General features: G+C 36.0%; 1 protein-coding gene across 4 annotated transcripts in view; it reads left to right on the top strand.

Moving 5' to 3' along the window:
* Positions 1-25,929, top strand: part of PHF14 (PHD finger protein 14) — a 159,422-nt gene that overhangs the window by 37,171 nt on the left and 96,322 nt on the right. For all 4 annotated transcript variants that reach the window (XM_064411201.1, XM_064411191.1, XM_064411210.1 and 1 more), the window contains exons 9-14: positions 1,382-1,652; positions 2,232-2,338; positions 3,367-3,462; positions 5,006-5,109; positions 6,529-6,660; positions 14,710-14,878. In XM_064411201.1, coding sequence (XP_064267271.1) covers positions 1,382-1,652; positions 2,232-2,338; positions 3,367-3,462; positions 5,006-5,109; positions 6,529-6,660; positions 14,710-14,878 — 879 coding nt within the window. The remainder of the gene's footprint in view (positions 1-1,381; positions 1,653-2,231; positions 2,339-3,366; positions 3,463-5,005; positions 5,110-6,528; positions 6,661-14,709; positions 14,879-25,929) is intronic.

The following is a 25,929-nucleotide window of genomic DNA, read 5'->3' on the forward strand; positions in this document are numbered from 1 at the left end:
CCAGCAGGACTTATTAGCTCTGTTTTCAGGCATGTATTAAGCAGTGATGCTAATGCTGATAAGTTCCCAGCATTTCCTTTTCTCTCCCCTCTTTTTCCCAAACCAAAACTCTGCAATTTTTTAATATAAATTATTTAGATTAAAATTTTTGAAACTGAAAAATGACTGCTGAAAACTGCAGGTGGAGTCACTTGACATAGTGTCATAGGCACCTTAAATCAAAGGTGACGACTTCATGCGTTTTGTACAAGCACATGTTTTCATTCTTCTGGCTTTGGTATTGTACAGCAGTGGCTGTAGGTGGACCTGTTGTCTGCTGTTGTGGGTCCAAGAAAAAAACCACTGGGGTCAGAGCTGGCCTGTAAGCTATACTTGCTTTGTTTCTTGGTCACAAATTTTTTGTTTCTTGTTTCTTGGTCTTGGTCTTTCCAAGACCTAGTAAGGTAATGTGTTAAACTGTCTGCAGTACTACCTTCAGTGATTCTGTTTGAAATCAGAGATGTTCCTTAACCATGGAGTGTATGTATATGCACACTTTTTGCTTTTGTCTCAGGAGTATCTTACACCATATGGTGGGGCAGTCACATTAGTTTAGTTTCTTCTTTGTGCAGGCAAGTAAACAGCTTCTAACTGATAGTCAGCTGGAGTTTTGCCTCTGAAGGTTTGTATGTTGATGTCAGTTTCTGCCAGAATTGCCACTTCATAGAGTTCCCTCAAGACAGCGTTTTCCAACTGTCAGTAACAGCTTGATCTTCTGGGGTAGATCTCCCAGATGGTCACAAATATACAGATGTCATCAACAATATATATTGCGAGTTTCTCTTGTCTGCTTCACTTCTGTTTGGGTTGTGTTCTTGACAAATTATAATCAGGAAGTTTAACATTTATAAAGAGAAGTGGCACTGAGAAAGGAGTTCCTACAAAAGTATGTCAAATATGGTACAAATGCTCTTCATTAACTTGTGTTGCTCATGAATATATCAATTTAATGTGTATCTAAACGTATATGTGGTAGGTCAACCAAAGCTTCTACCAGTAGTGAGTTTTCACAGTCCCATCAAACTGTTATTGGAAGGGGCTGTCTCAAAGCCAGCAGTCATCTGTTGCTTTCATCAATGGAGAAATCTCATCAAGAAATGTGTACATAGCTCCAAAACCTAGTGAAAGGATAGTGTCATTTGTGTGTGCACTTTGAGGTAAAATGGAATGTCTGTATCAGCATCTGTTTCTTGAGCTGTAGAGCTCTGGAGTGAAAATGGCATTGATTAGATTGTGCAGCTTTTAAAATGAAAATAAAATGTGGATGTGTTCCAAATTATAACTCAAAACTAATTTTGAATTGTTCCTTGATGGCTTTAATTTGTGGAATTCTTCACTACAGGCTCGAATCAATGCCAGGCTGCAGCAGTATCGTGCCAAGGCGGAGCTGGCGCGCACCACCAGGCCCCAGGCCTGGGTTCCCAGGGAGAAGCTGCCGCGGCCGCTCACCAGCAGCGCTTCGGCCATACGGAAGCTCATGCGCAAAGCCGAGCTCATGGGAATTAGCACAGACATTTTTCCAGTGGATACTTCAGATACAAGTTCCAGTGTTGATGGAAGAAGAAAACATAAACAGCCAGCTCTCACTGCTGACTTTGTGAATTATTATCTTGGTGAGTGTCAAAAGATCTTACTTTTCTCAATGGAAAGGTATCACTCTGCTGCATTGTGCTATCCTATTTCATTGGCTTTTTTATTTTTGTTGTATTTAATTGTTTACAGCATATAAATATGGATTATGAGTTCATTTTAGGTCAGATATATTATTGCTTGGAGTCTCTGTTTACACAGAAAGCTTTTTTTTTTTAAAGACACCTCAGAAAATAATAAAATCTTTCAAATATAAACAGCAGACTAAACTGTCTTTAAGAAAGGAGTAGGTAACTTCTGGCATAATATTTTTCCCTTAAATTCTTCTCCATTTCTATGTGGAATAGCATGACTTTTTGACTGTTTGCTAGATGCTGATCAAAGTTCATCATTTGAACAACTACAATATTTATGCAGCAAAATACAAATGTTTTGACTATTCGTTCTACTTAGAGGTGTGTATTAAACCTCTAGGCCATAGCTTTGTGTCTTAGTATTGTTGTAGTTTTTTACTCTAGATTGCATCACTTTTTTATTGCATAAGTCTTGAATATGTGTATTCAAGAATAGGAAATAATGCCTAAATGTTTTCTTTTAAATAGAGAGAAATATGCGCATGATTCAAATCCAGGAGAATATGGCTGAACAGAAGAACATCAAGGATAAGTTAGAAAATGAGCAAGAAAAACTTCATGTGGAGTATAATAAGGTAATGAACAAGGGGTGATAAATCCTTGTACCATTTTAGTATTGCTGCTATTAACTTTAAAAGAATTTTTCTTTCCATGGAAAAAAAAATCGGAGAAAAATGTAAGATACAAACTATTGATCTTCTAAAAGTAATGTTTAAAAACTTATTTTTTCTTTTAAAAATATTCGGTAGTCTGTCTTCTCCCATACAAATAATATCAATTCCTAAAATGTGATATGTTGACTGGACACAAGTTCTTTAGACCCTATTGAGAGCTCCAGTAACAAATTGCACATGGACCTGTTTGAACCTGCCTGATTCTCTGCTTGTAGCCCCACTTGATAACTGGCAATCTGTGATACTCAAGAGTGTTATTTATTTATTTATGTCAACTACAATTCCAGCTGGGCTTAGGTTTAATGACTTGACTAATTTTTCAGACAGAAATAATCAGTATTTACACCTCCACAGTGTCCTCTGAATGATTTTTAGGGTATAACAAATTTTATGCCCATAAATTATGGCTTTGCTCCCCCAAAATGTTGTTAATGTAATTTTTTATTAACTCATCATTATGATTAAAAAATAACTTTTTACATTTTTATCAATTAATTATTTATTTCAATATTAAGTTATTTTAACTATAACATAGATATAGTGTACCTTTTGTGACAGATGATATGCTGCAGTTCTTGCTGAATTCAACAGCCTATTAAGTGATAGTTAATGATGTTACTATGGTGTTACTGTTAATTCCTAAACTGTTTGGTGTGTGTTTTAAGTGAGAGCATATGGAAAATATAGCAGCAGATCCATGTGAACTGCCCAGAAATGATAAAGGAAAAGGAAATTGGGCCTGGGGCTTTTAACCAAATTAACAGTTACCTCCCAAAATACACAACATAACAGTTAGTTCCAGAAGAAAAAGAAACCCTTTTTTTTTTGTTTACAGCCTTTACTTTTAATTTTTTCTCTTTCTGTGAATGTGAGTGTGGCAGAAGACAGTTTTTATTTGTTGTCTATTTTTTTTTCCTTTAAATTTTCAGCTGTGTGAGTCCTTGGAAGAGCTACAAAATATGAATGGAAAACTGCGAAATGAAGGGCAAGGAATTTGGGCTCTGCTAGGTAGAATCATTGGACAGGTTAGTTGGTTCCTTGTCTCGCTTTACAGAAAAAACAGTAGAACAGGTTTTCCAAGAATAGGCCTTTTAGTTTCTGCCACTTCTATGGCCTAATAAATTTATTTGATTTGATCAGACCCAGGCTTTACTCTGGGGATAATACTTCCTGATTGAAGTACCTAGACTTCTGCAAACCACCTACTAGGAACATGTAGCTTAATTTTGTTGTTGTAATACTTGTTTGTGCTTGTTTGCAAAATTCTTTCATTTGTTATAAGTGATTGACCTGTCATTTGTGATGAACTTTAGTATGAAGCATGAGTTAATCCTTCTGTTTTTGTCTCCAGTTGTCTTTAGTTACTGTAGGCTTCAAATGATAAGTTAACTCTTTATGGCTTTTATGAGATAAAAATCCTTTTAAGTGCAGTATGTATGTAATGGTATGTAACTAGGCAGAAGAGAATATTCTGATCAAATGAATATACATATCTAGGACAACAGAAGATTAGGGTTGCTTCCTGTTGCCAGCAATTATCTTTGTTCCCATTGATATGGGAAAAAAGAGAAGTGAAGATTTTTGATGTGTTTTCATATATGTTTATGTCAGAGATATTAAATAGCAATGGACGTTTTGGATTTGAGAGAGAGATTACAATGATTTCCAGTTATGATTTAAGATTGAAGAAACTGTTCACTGTGGAAATGCAGACACACAATTATTCACAATTTTGGTACTCCCTTTGTTGCTGTTGAGTTTGTGCTGCTGTTCTGAAAATGAACCTTACACTTTCTTTGTGCAGTAATAGTTCCTAAGATATACAACCTTTTACTAGCTCCATTTGTCTGTCTACCTCTCCTACTTGCAAAGAAGAATTCTTGCATAACATATCTTTTAAACCAAGATAATTTTTCCTTCCTTTGAGTAAGTATTCGCAAATATATTTCCTGATGCAAATGTTACTCAATTTGGAAAAAAAAAAAAGGAAAGAAAAGCTGAGCAGAATTCATTTACACAGCTTGCATGACATTTTTTTCCAGTTGGTTGAACAGATGCAGACCCATGGGGCTGCTGAGAAATGACTTTGATAGATGGCTGCTGTCTGAGAAGCCAGCATACTGCAGATAGTAGAAACTCAACAAGAGTCTGGTCTGCTTTGTGAAGGGCTTGGTCCAATAAGATAATTTTTCTAATTAACCTGTCGAGCACCAGTGTAGCTGCGATGCTGGGGAAAATTAACTGCCTCAGTATTCTGCCACTTTCATGAATCTGCCATTGCTTGTTTCAGCTTCCTGGAGAAATGCATCTTTGTCCATCCCTATATTGGAAGCTTGAAGAAAAATTCTAAAAGCTAGTCTTTCTGTGTGTTTCTTACTGACTTGAAAAAATGACTGTAAGGCTACTTTATATTACAAAATCATACTGGGATAAATGTGTAGTCTGTAAAATAGTTAGCTAAGCAATCTCCCACTCATTATGTGTCTTGTTCTTCATGCTCTGAGATTAGAGGAATATTATTCAGAAGTGTCAAGACTCATGTGTATTGCATTTCTTCAAATCCAATAGAAATTGAACATACCAGCAATTTTACGAGCTCCTAAAGAAAGGAAACCAAGTAAAAAGGAAGGAGGAACACAAAAGGCATCTACACTTCCGGCAGTACTTTATAGGCAAGTAATTAAATATTGAGATCATAGATACAGTGTCTAGTAATTTATCATTTCAGAAAAGTGTTCTGAGAAACTTGTTTGCTTCAGTTTTTAATTTAAAAATGCTTTAAAGTTGTCTATATGTTTTTATTTATTTTTGAAGGTTAAGTTGAATAGTGGTCAATTCTTCACCCTACCACACATGAGTAAAGTTTGGGTGTTTTTGCTAATTTAACAGCAGTGCTTTAAGGACAAAACTATCTCCTTGCATCTGAAGTAGAAGAGTCCTTTGTTTTTTTGATGTGAAAACTACCTGCACTTTCTTCTTTGAATGCAGTCATCTGAGTGGATGATTTTGAGAACAGGGATGGTGCTGTTTAGTCATGATTCCTGGATGCACAAAACACTTGTCATATAACAATTCTCACTTTTTGCTTGTGCTAAATTTCCCTACTTCTATTTTTTATTAATTCCCAAGGTTATGAAATGTATTCACTTACTCTGTTGTAGCTTTTCTCCTCTTCCATAAGCTGTGAAGCTATTGACTGGGTTTTTATTAAATGTCATAGTGGGACACAAACTAGATCCCAAACTGTGACTGTGCAAAATACATGCATGTCATCTAGGATATTCTTTTCTCACCACAGCTGAGGAGTGACGTGGTCTATTGCTTATATAGAGAGCAGCAGCCAGACATCCAGCCACAGCAAGTAGTGTCTTGCCCAGCTAGAAGGCTAAAGGAAGAGGGTGATTTTTACACAAGCAAAAATTAATTTTAGTGCTGCAAGAGGTAGAAATCTTGAAAACGTGGCAGTGGACTGAAGATTTGGCAGTTTTCATGTACATAAATAATTGGAGTCATGCTTCACCAATTCTGTTTCATTCAAATGCACTTAGTTCCTCCCATGTTGTAGTGCAATCAGTGAACCCCTATTTTTTCAAAATAACTAAAATTTCAATTACACTAAAATAATAATAAAAAGGAAGTGTAATTTCTAATAAGTAACATTGCCCAGGACAGCAGCAGCATAGACCTTTTTCAAGGTGGTTACCTGCATAAGTGTGTGATAGATTATCAAGATTGCTACTAGCAGCATAATTTTGTGTTTACACATTTGTTATATTTTTTTTCACGTGCCACTGGTATATTTTGCTGAAGTACTGAGTGATTACTAACTTATTAGAAGTCCTCAGAATTTTAATTTAAAGCCATTTTTTGCTAACTCTGACTAGCAGCCTTTTATGCTTTTACTATACATGGGTAGAGGCTCCTTAAAAAAACTCCTCCAAAATTAGTCCAAAAAGTAATTATGCACTTAAATGATACATTTAAGTTGAAGTTGCCATGTGTTTGTATTGAAACTGGGGAATGTGCTGGGGTGTATGTTTGTTCTTTATAGTAATGTAATTATAATGTTTTTCTGCTGCGTGCATGAAAAGTTGTGGAATTTGCAAGAAGAACCATGATCAACACCTGCTGCTACTTTGTGACACTTGCAAACTTCATTATCATCTTGGTTGCCTGGATCCACCTCTTACAAGGATGCCAAGGAAGACCAAGAACAGTTACTGGTAAGAACAGTTAATGTGTTGTCCTGTGCTGTCTCTGTACTTAAAGTAGGATGTAAATGTGAACACATTTGCAAATTCCAGATGGATTACAGATTGCTTTAACGCAGTTTGAGCAGTTTTTTTTGGTTTCAGGTTATTAGCAGTGATGTTTCAAGGTTGAAAAAAAGAAGTTATAAAGACTTTCTCATTATTAGCCACTGTGTAAAAATAGGTTATAGCTGTAATTTTCTTGGGTTTTGAATTCATCTGTGATTGTTACTACTGCAGTATAATAGCTGTAGGAAATGATAGGCTAATACTTTTGGGAAATGAAAGACTTGGTTTTCTGCTTATGGTAGGACTCAGATAAGCAACTCTCTATTTGGATCTTCAGGCAAATACTTGTAGTATTTTTAAATAAACTTGTAAGTAGTAGCTCTGTTTATTGCAATATTGGAAGTATTGGATTTACTGCTGTCTTAGGACTCAAGTGTACAATGACAGATGTTCCTAACTGTACTTACTGCAGTTACAGTTCCATGAATTAAAGTTTTTTCATGCTTGTGGAGCAGAACAAAAGCTAAGTTGTGCAATGGAGAAATGATAAGGTGACAGAGGTTCTGATTTCCAAACTGTCATAAAATCAGCTTGCTCTGCTCTGTAGTGTTAGCAGTCTGTTTAAACTGCTCTGAAATGTGTTATAACAAACTCAGAAACAGTTTGTAGCTGGCAAGAAGTTGGAGTACAGCATCTCAAGGAGTCATTCACCGCCTTGTCTGAATGTTAAGGTACAAAGGCAAAATACTATAAGAATTTCTTCTAAACAGTAAACCTATTTTAACAGAAAAAGATTATTTTCTGGTTTTCTTCATATATCTGATTTTTTTATTTAGCAACTTGCGTAAAACATTTACTTCAGCCATCTTTTTGGTTAGTTTTGAAGATTGTGTGCACAAGATGGTGAGTACATGAAATGGGAGGCCTCTCTTTTTTATATCTTATTGTTACAAAACCTGGATTTACCTCAGTAAATGTGCTTAGCAAATTAATAGAGATTTCATTTAAAAGATAAAAATCTCAAAAAGGTTTTCACCATCACTAATACTTTCCTGAACCTAATTTTCTTTTCATTATTTACTGTAGTGCGTTGTTAGACTTTTGATCTCTTTAGTCAAATTTGCCAAGTAGTTATTTTATGTGGAAGTTTGTATTTTTTTTTATAATTTTTAGATAGCTTCTTCACTTACGCAGGAGATCTGATTTTTATTAGCTTTTTAACAAAGTTGAAAAAGCTCACTAAAAGCTATAAGTCCAGAAGATATAAGACTAATTCTCAGTAGGTGTTAAAGGCAGGATAGGTCAGGTTAGGTAGTAAAGCTCTTTCATTTCAAAGCTATAACTTAGCTTTGTTGTGAATTTCATGCCTCACTTATATCTCAGATCACAAACTTGGCTTTTACTTCTAATTAGCTCAGGCATATTCTGGAGTGTGAGATGATAGCAGACAAATTGAGCTGCATTGATTGCATTCTTTTCATCATGGAACATTCCTTTATGCCTTCTTTTCAGGATCAGTAGAGAGCATATAGAACAGACCCTTAATCCAAGTTTGAGTTCAGCAGGTTTTTCCTCCCCTGCTGTTTTGAATACAATTTTATCTTTTGATTAAGATATGAAGAAAAGTACATATTTTTTTTAGATGGGGGCCGTGTACTTTTCAGATATTTGTATAGGATGTAATAGGAACATAGCAGAAAAATAAAATTGGTGTAGTGGGAAATTCTGTGAAACACTAGGCAGATTGAAAGACTTTTTTTAAGAGTGGTTGAAAAACATTTTATTATTTTTTAAAATAGTAATAAAGAAACAATTAAAAAAATTGTTTCTTTGTTTTTTTCTTTCTATTCCATTATCATTGCTAATAATTTATTCAGAATGGCTAACTTGAGCCCTTGCAAAAGTTTTTATGATTACAGTAATTTACTTTACCAATTTATGTTTATTTGAACAATGAGTACTTTAACATGAGTTTATTCAATAAGCTTCATATGCATGTATTAAATATATTATGTATTTAAAAGCTAATTTGTTGAAGAAAGCACAAATTATATTTTGTTATCTCCATGTTTGTAAAATTTAAAATGAGTTAATAGCTTTAGTCTTCGTGAAATCTTAGAAAAAATTTAGACCTGGTGAGCACCAGTGTTTCATGGGTTACTAGTTTAACTGGTTTAAAACACTTAACACTTAGAACTTTCCGTGTTCAGAGGCATGACAGTTTTCTTCAAGGTAACAGTTATAACACTTCACACATAGTTTGTACCATAGTAAGTTCAAACCCTGCCCTCATTTCAGATGGATTGGAGATGAAGAGCATAGAAACTATTTTATATAATAGTACATTAAACTATTAATTTATGCCTGTTTTGATGCTGTGCTTTCAAAATAGAATCATAGAATATCCTGAGTCAGAGGGATTGAGTCCAACCCCTACCTAGATCAGAAGTTTTAACCATACAATAAAATGCTCTTGTTTACTTTTATTTAAAAACTTGTGGTTTTCAGTTTCTTAGAAATTTTATTCCTTAAACAATTGAATATTTTTTGATTAGCATGTCACCATAATGCTAAGTCTTATCATTATTGCTGGTAACTTGTGTGTTTTTATACTCCTGGCCATTCTGGATGTATTTTCCTGGTAGAGAATGATCTTAACTGGTACTAAAGCAATGCACAAGTGTTGACAGACAAGACAATGAATCAAAATTTATTTGTAAAATATTGACATTTTCATTAAGAAAATACTTGACAGCTAATAACAAGGATTAGCTTCTTCTATTGGAATGAGATTGCTGAAAAACAGTGATAACTTCTGGTGGCATATGAAATACTGGGGACTGAGATGGACAAAACAGGGACTAATGGTTGTGTTACGGTTGGTTTATTTTATTTTTGCTGTAGAAGGCCAAGTTATTTTAGTGGTGGCTGCTGTGGGGAATATTTGCCACAGGACAGAATGAGCTGTAGAGTTCCTGACCAGTAGTTCCATGAACACTCATGCAGTTTGTGGACATATTCCTTACCTCATTCATTCAGCACCTCTTTATTCTGAATCACTGGATAGTAATAAAAAAAATTAACTTGTATAAACATGAGTGGAATATGACATTTTTATATACATTTAATATAATATTTTTGTGTATTGTCACTTGTCCCAACTGAAGGATGTCTGGGCTGTTGCAAATGGCAAATTTTCTTCTGTTTTTTTAAACTCTGTAGCTTTACACTCTGTAAGGTGCTCTTTGAACCTTTTTGACAACTATATTAGGTTCATATATACTGTCTTTTATCTCCACAATAAAAGCAGCCCTGTTTTTTTTCCACCTTCACTACGTCATTTACATGTGTAATTTATAGAGCCTAGGTGTCATCTTGAAGCTGTGGTCCATGTTTCTGGAGTTCAAAGTGACTTAATTCTTTGTAAACATTGTGAGGTGATTTGTCAGAAGTCATGTCTGTGAGACCTGTGTCTTCCTTTTGAAAACAAGCCCCTCTTGTTTTCCTTTCTAAACACCAAGGACAGAACTGTTTTCTGGAAGCACTGTAGTGGTATTTCCTAAGCAATTTGAATACACTCCCAACTCACTGCTGCTGAGTTAACAAGATGTTTGTGAGGTGGGAAGTTATCTCTGATTCTTGTACCAAGTTGGATTGAAAACACAACAAAATCATACAATTTATTTTTTTCTTCCATAGGCTGTTAGTGCTTAATCGAAGACTTCCTGTATGATTATGAGATTTCAAATCAGTACTGAGAGTTCTTGATGGAACAAACTTCCAGTAATTTTAGCAGTAGGCACATTTTAGAAGTAGGCATATTACTGCCTGCTACTGATTTTCCCTGTGGGTCTACATTAGGCAAGTCTAGACTAAAAGCAAAACAAAACCTGTGTACTGAAAGTTGAATCTTTGGCACCATTTCTCCTGCTCTGTTTATGCTGCATAGCAATGCTTGCTAATTTGGAGGTAGTCAAAGGTTTTTGCAGTAGTTCTAAAGGTGACCTGCTGTGACAGGTTCTCTGTTCACTGCCTGTCCTTGAAGAGCTGAAATTAAGTGAGCATGACTGTGGCACAGCCAAAAAGAAGTCGTGTGGCTGTTTTCTATGACTATATTGGGATTAAACAGCAGAATGGGAAGAGTACTTTAAATTCAAGAACCGTGTTGAAATAAACTATAAGAAGAGCTGAAAAGAGATTGTTTCCAAGTCTGAGGAGTGTGTATCTGTAATAGCTTTTTTGTGGCTCTCTGGGAGCTAACAGACAAACTGCTTTGTCTGTTTTGTAATAGAGATGATGAGACGTGGTTGACTATAACAGTAGAGTCTATTCTGGTAAATCAAGAGGTTGCTTGTAAGTTGGTGTTTATAACTCCTTTCTCCCTTTACCTTTGATATATTTGTGAAGTTTTGTTATGTGATTCACACAACACCCTCACCTCCCTCATAGTATGATTTTGCTTTTCTTTTCTAGGTGTAGGTTTTTTGTAATTTTGATTGCTTTTCATTTTTGACTGCTTTCACACTTGCACAACCTGTTTCAGAACAAGCTTGTTCATAAAAACAGAATTTAAGTAACTTGAATGTAGTATCTCATCTTTTGGTCAGGATGTTTCGTGTCTTCCTCAGTAACATGTAAGTTACATTGCTTCACGTATGTATTTAAATAGGATAATAGAGAAACTTCAGGACTTTAGTGATCTGCATGGGTATTTTGTGTAGAACTGTCTGAACCTAGGTAGCAGCAAAAAGGTGTCTTTCCCTTGTAATAACAGAGAGATAAAGAACAGGAGTTATTTAAATCATACATGCAGGGTGGCAGATCTAAGAAACTGGATTCCCAGCTCTAAATGTTGTTGTAAAACCCTATGGCTATTTGTTTCTCTTATAACAGTGTCATTTTTAGTGCAGCTCTTAAGTTATGGAGGCCTTCTCTATAATTTATACATGGCACATATTTTTTACCATAATCATGGGAAAAATAAATGCTTTGTAAGAATTGCTCATAGAATTTTTGAACATTTTCATAGATATTGCTTACATCTGCATAAGCAGATGTAATTACTTTCAATTGTGCTTTCCAGTACATAAATTAATGACATGACTGATGCTGCAGTGTTATGGAGGACTGTGCTCTCTGATGGTTACTAAATAGAAATTCACCTTAAAGCTGTGGGTTGGACAGCTTTAAGAACAATGCATCTTATGAAAATAAACTCAAAGTAACTTATAGCTAAGCGGACATGAAAGATTTTGAGGGAATATTGTTACTTAAAACTTCTCTCCCCTTCATCATTAGAGTGCCTTTCTCCATAAAATCTTAAATAATAGTAGTTTGGTCTATGTGCCCTTATTTACTTAAGTGCATGTGGATACATATTTGTGTGTGTATATTCACACAAATTTATGTAAACATATAACTCTAAAAAGTGGCATTGTGAAAGCTATTGTACCTTATATTTTTCTATATTCTAGTGTCTTAAGGTCTAGAGGTGTTAACAAGTACTGTGTGTGTAGCAAACTGAGGCTTGTAAAGAGGAGTGTGCTCATTTTATCAAGCACAGAGAACAAAACTCTAAGTAAAGTAAGCTACTCCCTTTTTCCCACCCCTTCTGATAGTGGAGGAGCAATGGGGAGAGATTTACTAAAGCAAATAATAACCACAGCAGTATTAAATGAAAAAGGTATATGAGGGAGAGGGTGTTTTTCACACCAAAGGGTATTCACCTCTGGGAGCAAAAATAATGTTTCCCAAAAATAGTGCTGCTGGACAAAGGCTTTAAGCTGAGGAGAGCCCTTGCAGCTTAGCCTTCCCCTGCCCCAGTGTGAAGAAAGCAGCAAAGAGCAAGGCTGAAACTGAGAGGCCAGATCTCTGGCTTTGTGCTTCCCTCTGGTTTTCCCAGACCACTGCACTCAGCTGAGTTCGGCAGCGTTTGCCCAGCTCCATTCAGTCCCATGCGCCTGACACTGGCACCACATCTCCAGCTCTGGCCACGGTTTTGGGCTCTGTCTGGCTGCTTCTGCAGCACCAGCTCAGGTGAGGGTTTGGAATGCAAAAGGGGACCAGCAATGGCAGAGAGGGGGCTGGAGCCAGCTCATTCCAGCACCTTCTCTTTTCAGTTTTTGGTGCTAGGCTCTTCCTGCTGAACTCAAGTCCCCAGTGATGATGTGTGTGGTTTGGAATTAAACAGTGCTGAAAACTTCATCCCCCTTTTCTCTGTAACCACAACAAGGAGGAAGAATACAGGGCTATATTCTCATATGCTGGCCCAAAACTGTTTGAAAAGTACAAGTGTCTTCCTTGTGCTTTGGCTTTTCATAAAGACTCCATACTTCATGAGAGAGGGGAGAAACTGTTATCTTTCTTGCAATCTACCCTGTTGTTCTGCTTTTCTAGACCAGCACATGTTCCAAGTGCTTTCATGTGTCTTATTCACCCTGTCTTAAGTTCTTTTGAGATAAGAGGTGATGAATCCTTGTAACATTATAATGTAGCCACAATTATCCAATATTTACATATGGAAAAGTTAAATGAGGAAGGTCTTGAGTTAGTCAGGGTTGCACTGTCTGTTACCCAATCCAGGACTAGATTCTCTCTATTCTGTCTTGATCTGTGTAGCAAGCCATGATGACTTCTGGTGTTTTTTGGTATAGCTAGGAGAGATCTGAGATTATAATTCTTGGATTTCTTTGAAAGAACTAGAAAACTAGATGGAAAGTTGATGGCCGTGGTACTGTGTTCATCCTCACTGAAGTTCAGAGAAGAACTATTCCTGTTGAATGTGTAAATTACAACAAATAGGCTCAAACACAATATGTGTATCTGACTTCATGCTTTTGTTTATCCATGATGGATATGCTTTCTTGTTGCAAATGTGTATTAAAATTTAACTTCAAATAAAAATACATGGGGTTTTTGTTTTGTCTCCTTTCAAAGCAAATTTGCTCTATCATTTAGATAATTTTAATGTGGTAGTCCCTGTTAATACAAATTAATAGCACAACATTATGTTGATTTTTTTTTGGTTGGTATTCTTAAAAAAACTGTTTACTGGCAGAACAGTGGTGAATTGGACTTTATTTGTATGGACTTGTAGTTTTTTGAATTGGAAGTGTAGTGTGAGAAGTAATTAAAACTACCTCTGCCAGTGAGTATAATGTTTATGTTTTCATTACCATACTTTTACTGAACATCGACATTTATGACTTTGCATAAGATAATTTTTTACAAATAAAAACAAGTCCTGATGAATTCCTATCTTGTTAATTCTGTCATGGAGCTTGTTAATAGCATTACTTTAGCATCTCTTAATTTTTGAAGTTCCGATGGTAATTTTGTATTTTTTTCAGAAACTCTATAGGCATTATTTTTCAATTTAGTGTTCCAAGTTTCTTAATATATGTCTCTATCTTCTGTATTTGTAATTTTCTCCTAACTATTTTTTTTCAGATTTAAAACCCACTGCCTTAGGAAATACATATTAAAATTTATTTTCGTAACAAACACGTCCTCCAAATCCCTGTCACTAAAGCATGCTCTCATTGGAATGAATTCAGCAGCATGTCATTATAAAGATTAACAATCTAGTCTAGTGGAGGATGCCCCTGCCCATGGCAGGGGGGTGGGAACTAGGTGATCTTTAAGATCTCTTCCAATCCAAACCACTGTATAATTCTATAATTAAACTGCAGCAGCAGCTACAGTAATTAATAGATTAGAGATCAGTGGGAAGCTTTAAAAATGAAGATGTGGTAGAATGAAAATGATTAAATAGGGGGCATTTTTCTTGAAGATTAATTCCTACTTTCAGAATCTTGGTTTTAAAAGTACTGTCAGGAAAATAAGAACATCTTACTTGTGTTTTGCTTGGTTGCTTAAAATGAAGCATTTTAGATGTCCATTTGATTTCTTGACTTTTGACTTTTGAATTTATCTTAAACACAAACACTTCAATATGTTTCTTTTTCTGCTCTTGTGACTGCAGTCTTAAAAAGAAAATCTTCTGCTTTGCAGGCAATGCTCAGAGTGTGACCAGGCAGGTAGCAGCGATATGGAGGCTGATATTGCCATGGAAACCTTACCAGATGGGACCAAAAGATCAAGGAGGCAAATTAAGGAACCAGTGAAATTTGTTCCTCAGGATGTGCCAACAGAACCGAAGAAAATTCCAATCAGAAACACGGTAAATGATGGTGGAGTTGATGTGTTGAGGCTCATATTCATAATAATATTGTTTCAGATTACCTACATTGAGGACATTTTGAATTGAGGGATTTCAATTAGATTGATATTCTGTTTTTGTTATATATACCATTTTCTCATTTTAGTGCTTTATTAGTTGTGGCAAATATTGTTTTACTAAAATAGAAATCTGGGAAACAGTACTTAACTGAAGAGCTGTACAAGCTTAAGAAAAAATTCAGTTTGCACTTAAACTTAGCCTTAATAACTCTTCCTCACTGTAGTAGTAAGGACACTTGCTAGGGTAGATTTAAATACATTGAATTATAGCTGTAAAAATGATTGGTAATTTCCTTATCTAAGGCAGCCTTCTGACTGATTGCACATTTTGCGACTGTCACAAGACCCTGTTATTTCAGTTTGTTTGGCTGCCTAGTCTTACTAGTCAGTATATAATTTCTTAAACTTTTGTGGGGGATAGAGTTTTGAGAAGACAAGCAAAACTTCTTGCTTCCTGTACTGATGAAATATTTGGCATCTTTCTTTCCTTTGAAAGCAGTAATTCTTTATTAATTACTGTGCACTTCTCATTAAGTTTTGCTGTCCTACTTGTTCAGAAAACAAGGCTTTCATGTGTGATGTGTCATACCAACTATAAAAAGAACACAAAAATATCAAAGGGCATTTAGGTCCAGGTTACAGTGTGAGTAATTGCCATATCTCTTCAGACATAAATAGTTCATCTTCCAATATATTTTTTAATATCAAGAAATATTACAACCTCTCATGTTAGAGTTAGATAACATCATCTCTCATGCAGCACAACTTCATTTTCCTCACAAAGCTTTCTAGATATTTTATGATTATACTAGCAGATACCATGTTTAACATACACTGATAGGATTAAGCACGTATTTTCCTGACCCAGTCTTAATTGTTTGTTTTAATTTTGGCCACAGCTTTGATTTACCTAATGGCTTCCCTTTCCCGGTCTGTGACTCAGAACTTTAAGAATGACTCAAGCCAAGCTGATTAATTTAGCTCAAACTGTTAGGAGTGTGAGTAATCCAAAATTAAATTTTGAGAAACTTCTTCTTTATTTTCCTCATTGAGGGACCCTTCCTCCTTAGGCAAAAGAGCTCACAGAATCTTACAGCTTCCTGGGTAGGTTGAACTTACTGTTGTTATACTTGTGTTCACACAGAAAGAAGACTTGCCTGGTGTTCTGCTTACTGAACTCTTTGTATCTCATCTCCCATTTTTCTTCTTCCTTTCTCTTCTCTCTTTTTATACCTAATGTAGTGCCTTGGGGTGTGGAGAACCATGATTCTGGGACTAAAGAGAACTAAAATTATTGCAGGAAAGACATTCATAGTTGTAATAAAAAAGGAGTAATATAAGGCATTGTTCAGAAATCCATAGGAAAACAAGATTGATTGAATACGTGTAATAACTGCCAAAATTCTTCTGTGCAAAATGGAAACAAGTCTGATTGCTCTGAAGAGTTCCCCTCATGCTGCGGTAATTTGGTGCTTCATATGTTACATAATATATCTAAACACATTGTAGTATGTAATAAAGAGATTAATTGACTTTCAGTGGCATACTGTGTTGTCACTGTATGGTGTTGCACTGTGGGAAAACACTGCTATCAGTCTAAGAAAGATTGTTCCTCTGCTTGAATTTTCTGTCTTTGTTTCAGTTCTCTCCAGTTCTCTGCTTTTCTCCAACACATAGATTTGCAAGATAGCATCTTTGCTGCCCTGTGAGCAGGACTTCTCTGTAAAAGAGAAGCACTGACACTGACTGTTCCCCGCTCCACTGATTGGCCCCCTTCTGGGTAACTCCCCCAGTTTATATATACTGAGCATGATGTTCTATGGAGTAGAATATCCCTTTGGTCAGTTCAGTCAGGCTGTCATGGCTGTGCTCCCTTCCAGTTTTTTTGTGTAGCTTCTCCCTGGCAGAGCATGAGACACTGAGAAGTCCTTGATTTGAAGTATACATAACTTAGCAACAGCCAGAACATCCATGTGTTATCAGCATTATTCTGTCAGCATTGCTGATACCAGGTTAGCTCAGCTGGTCAGAGCATCATGCTCATAGTGCCAGGGTTGTGGGTTTGTTCCCTGTATGGGCCATTCACTTAGCAGCTGGACTTTGATCATCCTTATGGATCCCTTCCAACATATAATATTCTGTGATTCTCATACTAAATCAAACCCCACAGCACTACACCAGCTACTAATAAGAAAATTAACTTTATCCGAGCCAAAACCAGACCATCTGGGCAGAGACCTGTGGCAGTTGGAGCACACTAGTGTTCACAACTTCTACATGATATTGAAGACTCAGTTTCTTTCTGTAATTTGTAAGTGTGAAAGGACTAAGACTGAAGCAGGTTATTCAGAGTTGGGACAGTGCTTCTCCCTTGTACAGTTCTCTACATTATTTGTGTTCCAGGACAGTATTTTGTATCCTAATGATATATAAGCTCTTTAAAGAACCCTGTGAGTGCTTTACAGTATTTCTATCTCTTACTTTTCAAATATTCACAGTATATTTATATAGAATAATAGATTCACAGAATGTTCTGAGTTGGAAGGGGCTCACAAGGATTGCTGAAGTCCAGCTCCTGGTCCTGCATGGGTCAGCTCCAAGAACCATATCATGTGCCTGAGAGCATTGTCCAAACGCTTCCTGAGCTCTGTCAGGCTTGGTGCTCTGACCACTTCCCTGGGGAGCTGTGCCAGAGCCCAACCACCCTCTGGGTGAAAAACCTTTTCCTAATATCCAACCTAAATTTCCCTGACCCAATTTTAGGCCATTCCCTTGGATCCTGTCACTGGTCACCAGAGAGAAGAGATCACTGCCTGCCCCTCCTCTTCCCCATGTGAGGAAGCTGGAGACTTCAAAGAGGTCTCGCCTCAGTCTCCTCTTCTGCAGGCTGAACGTGCCACTCCTTGCATCTCTTCCCCTCTAGGCATTTTGCCATCTTTGTAGTCCTCCTTTGAACTTTTTCTGATAGCTGGAATAGCTTTATCTTTTTTATATTACGGTGCCCAAAACTGCACACAGCACTTGAGGTGAGGCTGTCCCAGTGCAGAGCAGAGCGGGACAATCCCCTCCCTTGCCCAGTTGTTGATGCTGTGCCTGATGCTCCCCAGGACACAGGTGGCCCTCCTTGCTGCCAGGGCACTGATGAATCGTGTTCAACTTGCCATTGACCAGGTCCCCCAGGTCCCTTTCTGTGGCACTGCTCTCTAGCCTCTCATTCCTCAGTCTGTCCGTACATTGAGGGTTGCCTTGTCCCAGGTGCAGATTCTGTCCCTTGCCCCTGTTAAGCTTGATACAGTTGGCAATTGCCCAGATTTCTCATTTAGGACCCTCGGCACGGTCTCTCTGCTTTTGAGGGAGTCAGCAGTTCCTCCCAGTTGAGTATAACTGGCAAGCCTACTTAGTATATCTTTGCGTCCAGTTTCCAAGTGGTTTATGAAGATGCAGAGAAGAATTGGGCCTAATATGGAGTGCTGCAGAACCCTAGTGACAGGTCACCAGTCTGATGTCACCCCATTCACTGTAACCTAAGATGACAAGATGAACTTTCCCCTCATGAAGCTGTGATGGTTCTGACGGTTGACTTTGTTGTCCTACAAGAGTTTTTCAGTATCTCCCAGAAAAATCTTCTGCATAATTTTACCAGTCATTGAAGTGAGACTGACAGACCTGTAGTTTCCAGGGTCCTCCTTGCCCTTGAAGACTGGGATATATGCCAGCTTCCAGTCACCTGGGACCCCTTGGATTCCCAGGACCACTCAAAAATCATCAAAAGAGGTTTTTTAATGATACCAGACAGTTGAATATTCTCTAATAAGGCCCCATCAGGCCCCATAAACTTAAAGGGATCCAGCTGGAGCAGTGATTCCCATACAAATTCTGGGTTGACTGGGAATTTAGCATTCTTACAGCCATGGTCTTCAGCTGAGGGCACTGGGACCCCTGTAGCCTGTTGTTGCTGCTGAAGACAGAGGCAAAGGTAGCATTAAACATCTCTGCCTTGTCTGTGTTTCTGCTTGTGGGAAGACAGAGAGAAAGCCCAGCCATTTGCGCCCCGCTGTTTTGGAGACAGCAGCATCATATTGTGCATTAAAATGTAACTTAAGTTTACAAGACCTTTCTGATTTTGAACTTCCTAAGACCATGTAAGTGAATATACAATGATAAATTTAAACACACCATACTTTTACTCTGTACAAATGACAAATGAATGTAAGTAAACCAGACATTAGGCTTTATACTTAATTCTTTTGTATAACAGCTGCATTTACAGACAAAATTTGATGAATTGTTTATGCTTTATATATTTCAAGCCGTATGTAGAGACCTTTTAAAGACTTTTTGCATTTCAGTGCATTGCTGTTTAAACTAGATTTATTTAAAATCTTTATAATTTTATCTTTTTCATTCCAATTTCACACTTTTATAAGCATCACAGATCATTATTTCTGCTGCTAAATAATTTCACATAAATCAATAGCTGATGATTAGCAAATACCTAATAGAAATCAATAAACCTGCATAAACCAGATATCTGTTAATACCTTCCTTATATTTCTTATAAATTTGAATATGTTTTTTAACATTTGCTTTTCTAAGCTGTACCATTTCTTTCACTTTTTTTTTCCCATAAAGATTATAGAATAGATTGTTTCTTTGGAAAATACTTTAAAGAGATGCAAATAGCATTTCCCAGGAGAAAATTGAGAGATTAATGGTTTTAATCTACTCAGCTATGTATGGATAGATTTTCAGAGTCTATTTGAGGTGATCCATATAAAAACACAGCTTTTAAACATCTCTTTACTTCATTTGCTATCCTAGAATAAAAGAAAATACACAGATTATTTTTTTTATCAAACATGTAATTGCTAAAATAGTTTTGTTAGTCTGGTACCTTACTTTTGCAAGATAGGGGTTTTCTCTCTGTCCTTTTGAAAAATGAACTTAATTATATTTTTACAACTCGTGCTTTCCCTACAATTTATGCTGTTGTCTGGAAGTATGTTGCAATTCCTGTATTTCACATACATACAACATCTTCTAAAGCAATTTTGTGCTTCTGGGGCTAGCTGAGTGTGCTCTGAGAGTGGAAGGGATGCTTGGTGTATCCTTTGAAGTTAAGTAGGTTTTGTGTTGTTGAATATTCCATCTTCCAATAAATGCTGTCAGGTCCTGGTACTCTTAATGAGCATTTTAGAAGGGTTTTTTTGCATGGCATTTTTTATTCCTTTGTATTGAGAAGCAGCTATCTATGCAGTGTTATAATGGTGAAATAAAAGAATTTTAGGAACTTAATTGTTGAAGCCTGTAAATGAAGTATTCTGATGCTCTGATACCAAATTTATTTTTGCTCTTTGAAACCTGAAAATCTTTTTTTCTGTAATTGCATTGTATATAATCAAATGAAACACACAGTAATTTTTCTGTTTAGCAGTTTTAAGTCTGTGTTAGTTATGGTTTTGACATATAGAATTTAAAGATTATTTGCCATCAACTGAACATAAATGCTCTAGAAGAAAAATCGGTAGTCAGTCAACTTTCTGAAACTTAAAAGTTTTCATTACAATGAACGTTGTAAAAAAACTTTGTTTTTTTTATCGATTAATAGAAAAGCTCAACTGAGTCTATGACATCATAACGTCACAAATGTATAAACTAATTATTTCAGCTTACCAAATACATGGATACATGATAATATAGCACTCTCTTTTGGCTTCAGGTCAAATTCAGAATAGAGTGAAGTAAGATCTAGCTCTTCCACAATGCTTGAAGCAAATTGAGTGTATCGGTTTTACTTTTTTTTCCCCCCTTCTTTGTTTTTTTTTGTTTGGAGTTTGGGGATTGTTTTAGTTGGTTGGTTTGATTTTTAAGAAAGCAAGAAGAAAAAAAAAAGACCTGCAGATGAAAGATCACTTGTTTTTCATGCAGCAAAGGCATGGAGAAGTGGAACGTATTCCAATGGTGTCAGTACTGGTATCTCTGTAAGTAAGGGTAGCCGGTGCATCCATCACTTCTGCAAATTAGTACTTGTAAGTTGAGTTTTCCAGGAAATGATCACTGGTTTTAGCAACACCTGAAAACTGAGCCCTACTGGCCTCTTCGTCTGTCTGCTTCTGTTTCAGTTCTCTAAACATGTGCTTTGGAGAAAGTTAGTGTTAAAAAGGATAGAAATCAATCCTGCTCTTTCTCAAATTCTGTTACTTGTTTAAGCCTGAGAAACAGTAGTTACAGATCAATTGGTAGACTCAGTGATCGTTTTGCTTGACAGCAGGAATGTTGCAGAATTTTTGATTTTCTAGGAAAAAAGGTCTCAAGACAATGGAAACTAAAAAAATAGAGAAAAAATGTAATTCTATGTAATTAAGCTTCATGGTTGACTTGTTTCTTTTTATAATCATATTTTGATTAACTGCTGTTTCTTTTTGTCTGACAGTTCCCTTTTTATTACTGTCATTTTTCTTGAAAATTTAATAATTATTTCAGAGGTATTTTTTGAATAGTAGTGATATATACCATTTAAGATACTCACTTTGATCTGTACTGAACAAGTGTGCCATCTGGTGTCTACATGGCAGTCCTTACCTTTATTTGAAATTATTTTTTCTATGGGGTGCCATCACTTGAACATTTCTTCTGCCTTTTAACAAAGCAGAGGGAGTCAAAAGGAATTTTTTCTGCAAGTAGATTCATCATAACCTTTTCATTGGCAAAGGAAATTTGTAGTTTCTGATTTTTCATAAGGAATGGATGATGTCATTAATTAGAAATTGCTATCCTGGCAAAATGGTCATTGTTAATGTGTAACAGGATAGAGAACTTGCTATCTGTGCAGTTTCTACCTGTGTGGCTCTTTTCACAGGCTTTTGTGGTTTGTTTTATTCACACTGTTGATAGATAGTGCACTGATTTTATTAAGTTGCTTTTTTGGTATAGTGCAAGTTTCCCCAATTCCATTTTCTGAGAGTGTTCTGTTTTGCTTGTGTTTCATATCAGAGTTATTTTCTGGTCTGTAGTAATGTAATTCCTCTTTGTTTGGAATGGTTATATAGCATTCCAGTGTTTACTGATTTTTTTTTTGTCTTTGGATTATCCTTAGCAGTATATGATAAAGGCTGCATAAGTGAGATAGTTGAGGTTTGGAGGTTTTTGATATGTGTGCTATCTGTCTATGAACCATAGTTTGATAAAAGGTTAAAAAAAAACCTGTGGAAGTATATAATTAATGTTAGTGTGTCAGCTACAGCTTGACATAAGATAGAAAGGAAAATGTCTGAAGAATTTAGATAGGATCCAGAATTAAACCATCTCATACTGATCCTCTTCAGTCTGCATGTCAGCATGTGTAAAAGACAGCTGTGTGTCTTTTTCAAGTAGTCACTGTAGCCACAGGTCTGGCAGGGAAATCTAAGTCAATAAATATGTGCTGCTGTTTCTGACAAGAAATGAGAAGTTTATAGATCTCCAAAAATCAAAGCACCTAAAGTGCTTCACATTTTGCCCTCTTAAAATGATAACACACACAAAACAACTGCAGCAGACTTTCTGCAGAGGAAAGAAATTATTATACTACCAATAGTTTTGAAAGTCAGATGTATCTTAAATATCATTGTAGTCCAATGCCTGCTACATTTATATATTTTCTTTCTCAATGGATGTTTTGAAAAAACACAGAAATCACCACTGATCTTCTGAAAAACTGTGACACAGGAGATCGAATCCAGAACCATGCTAGTTCAATTTATGTGGAGTGTACTTGAACCCTTGCCACTGACCACAGTTGCTTTCAGTATTTCAATTTTTTTCCATGTATTGTTAACATCGTTAACTCCTCTATATCTTCCTGTTAAAAGTAAGAAATTAAATAGGTGCCACCATACATTTTATCCTCTAGGATCACTTCAGAGAAAAGCTCATCATGAGGAGCATATACTTTTGACTTTCGGGAATCACCTCTTCTATTTTGGTTGGTTTACAAGTTCTGGATCAATCATGTTGGGCTTTTTCTTCCAAGTGGCAAAGCAAAAGTGCTGCAAGGGAACATTCTGCCTTCTATTGCTTCTCTTGCTGTCTTTGGATTAACTTGTTTAAAGCATAAACAGTGAAACACTACTGTGAGGTTTGGTGACAGCTGTAGTGGTTTTGGGTCATGTGGGCACCTATTCTGTCCTGTTCTCCATTGTCCTTTCCCACCTGGAAGCTAGCATGTCAGCTTGTGGCATCTGTTAGTGATGGCAAACAGACTGTTTCCTTTGCAGCTTTGCTTTGCTGCTTTGTTTCCTTTTGCAAACATTCTGTTTCCTTTCAACAACTGTAGGATTCATCCTAGGCTTTGTTTGTTCTTTGCAGATGTCTTTCATTTGTCTCATGTATAGAATTTATTTTTCTGAGAATATTCAAAATCTTTTAGTCAATGCATTATCTAATCTTCATTTTATGTGTTTCATATTGTTGTCCAGTTGCTTATAAACAAAAATACAAAATTCACTTCCAGCTTTTCCAAGTTCAGAATGAAGACTGCCACTTCAGTCTTTCTTCTTCTCCTACTTTTAGGTTTGAACCTGTTGTTGATCACATTTTCTCTCAGCGTATTTTCATTCCATTTTGGACAGTGTTCTTTAATGCTGTTTTTTTTTTAAAGTGTCTTGAGTTCACCATTTCCTCTCATGCATTACCCTGTATCCGTCATTCATTTGATCTATGTCAGATTGTATAATTTATGACTTCATCATTCATTATTAATTTATTGTGTTGGTATTCTGTTTTTTAGGTATTTAAGTCATGATTCTTTTAATTCCCTATGCCAACATGCAAGTTTCCACTCTAACAGCAGAACACTGCACAGCATATATGGATACTTTTGTGATACAAAACACCATGGCTGAAAGAAACCAATTTTTTATTTAGCTTTCCCTTGGCTATGGAAGTGTATGCTCTAGTTCTCCTATTTTTTTCCTTTTTTTTTTTCCCCTAGGCTTTCTCTAACCTTTCTTAATTGTGTTTTATTTCTTGCATTCTGTATTATTATAAAATAATACGTATTTTATGGGGTATTGTAGAAACTGTCAATTTAGATCATTACAAATTGGATTAGACAGGAACAGTCCAGTGCTGGGTGTTTTCCTACTGCTCTTTCTTTCCAGATTTGATAGTTGTTTGCATGTGATGCCCACCACTGCTTCTCTCTAGTGACTCTTGTAATGTTTTGTGTGAATTTTTAAAACAATAAGCAAAAGAGGTAGGATTTTTTCTTTTCCAACTCTTAAATGAAAAATCAGAAGTTAATGAAATAACTGAAATAAGTGAAATGGGGTATGCCCGCAGATAACAAGCCTTGAAGTAAAAGACATAAAAGGACATTGCCAAACTTTAGGTTTCATTTATTCAGAGCATTGCTCTTTTCAGAGGATGGGCATAAAAATTGCTATGAAGGGTAAACCTTTGGTAAGATATTCTTGGAAAAGATGGCTTGCTTTCATCTTGATGATTTCATTGAATCAAACAGCACAGTTTCTTTACCCAAGGAAAATAATCTTGCAGGATTTTGAAGAGTTTAATTAGCAGTTTATTTGATCAGGTGTGTCTTTCCCCTCAAAATGTTATGCTAAAAAAGATTAATAAGAAGAATTTAATCTATTTTATCTTTTGCAATTTTTAACTTTTTATCAAAGTGTTTCTTTTGTTCTTGTTTAAAAATAATTCTGTTTTATGCTGGCATCTTAATTCCTTGACCTTTCTTGGTCTGCTCAGATTACTTTGGGTTATATTGCTAATGAAATAAGGTACTATTTTTCTTTTTCAGTTCACTGTAAGGTATGTTCTTTGTGATGCAGCAGCTAAATCTGTTTATTTAAAATAATAATTCAAATAATTCAAATTTTAATTCAAATAATTAATAATTGATTTCCTAATGAAAGTAAGTTAGTTGCTTGCCTACTACTATTTTTTGCCTTTAATAATTTGTAGACCTGTTATTGCAATATTTAATTCAGAGCTATGTATGCCTAAGGTTGTTGGAATGTTTTTTAGAGCAGATGAAGAGGAAGGATGAGGTGTGAGTATGGAAAAGATTCTCACTTTAGTTGGGGAACACACAGACAGAACTTTGGGATACGTTGGGAGGTACGGTTTGGATGCCCTAGAGAAGAAGAAGTTAAGAAGTCACTTGAGAAGGGGAGGAATAGAAATATTTGGTACTGTGGTACTTTTTCAGGAGGTCAGATTTTATTAATTCAACTGGTTTTAGTGTCAATTCATTCCTTTACTTGTATTATTTCACTGCCATAATTGTGAAAGAAATGAAATGAAAAATAGAGTCTGCACTTGTTATGACCTTGGCATGTTTTTCTGAGTTTTTGGGGCAGTTAAGGTTATATAGAATCAGCCCTTAGCTATAGGCATCTAATTTTAAATCCTCAGTTGCCTGTGTAGTAAGCAGAACTGCATGGTGATTCCACTCTGATGCTGTAGGCTCCAGAGCTCAATGGCTGGAGTCTTACTGTTACTAGTAAGTGAAGTGTCTGAGCACATCCCACACTTTGCCCTTATTGTAGTGCCCACTGAATGAATTCCAAAGCTGTGTAAGTACAGAATTTAGGATGAGACACAACCAAAGACTTGCCTGTCAGCAGTCATTAAATGTCAACATTTGAAATATTTTTTCAAAGAAATCTTTTATTTCTACATGAGGAAAATTTTATAGGTACATGTTTTGAGCCACTTTACGTTGTTCAATACTTTTTTTGAAATTAGTATTCTTGTTTTGAAGTGTCGTCTTGTCATGGTTGCCTTGTGTAGATTGTATCTCTCTAATCCACACCTTGCTCTGTTTTGATCTGGACTGTTGTCTGGCCCAAATGGCAGAAGTTCTACAGCATTTCTACGTTCTGCAGTAAAATAAAAAAGCTGGCATAGAGCTGGCATTAATTGGGATTTTGCTTGAGTGCTGATAACATAACTTTGCTTTCCCAACTTACTGTTTGAACACTTTGGAAA

This window comes from Passer domesticus, chromosome 1 (genome assembly GCF_036417665.1).
Source record: "Passer domesticus isolate bPasDom1 chromosome 1, bPasDom1.hap1, whole genome shotgun sequence".
Taxonomy (NCBI): domain Eukaryota; kingdom Metazoa; phylum Chordata; class Aves; order Passeriformes; family Passeridae; genus Passer; species Passer domesticus.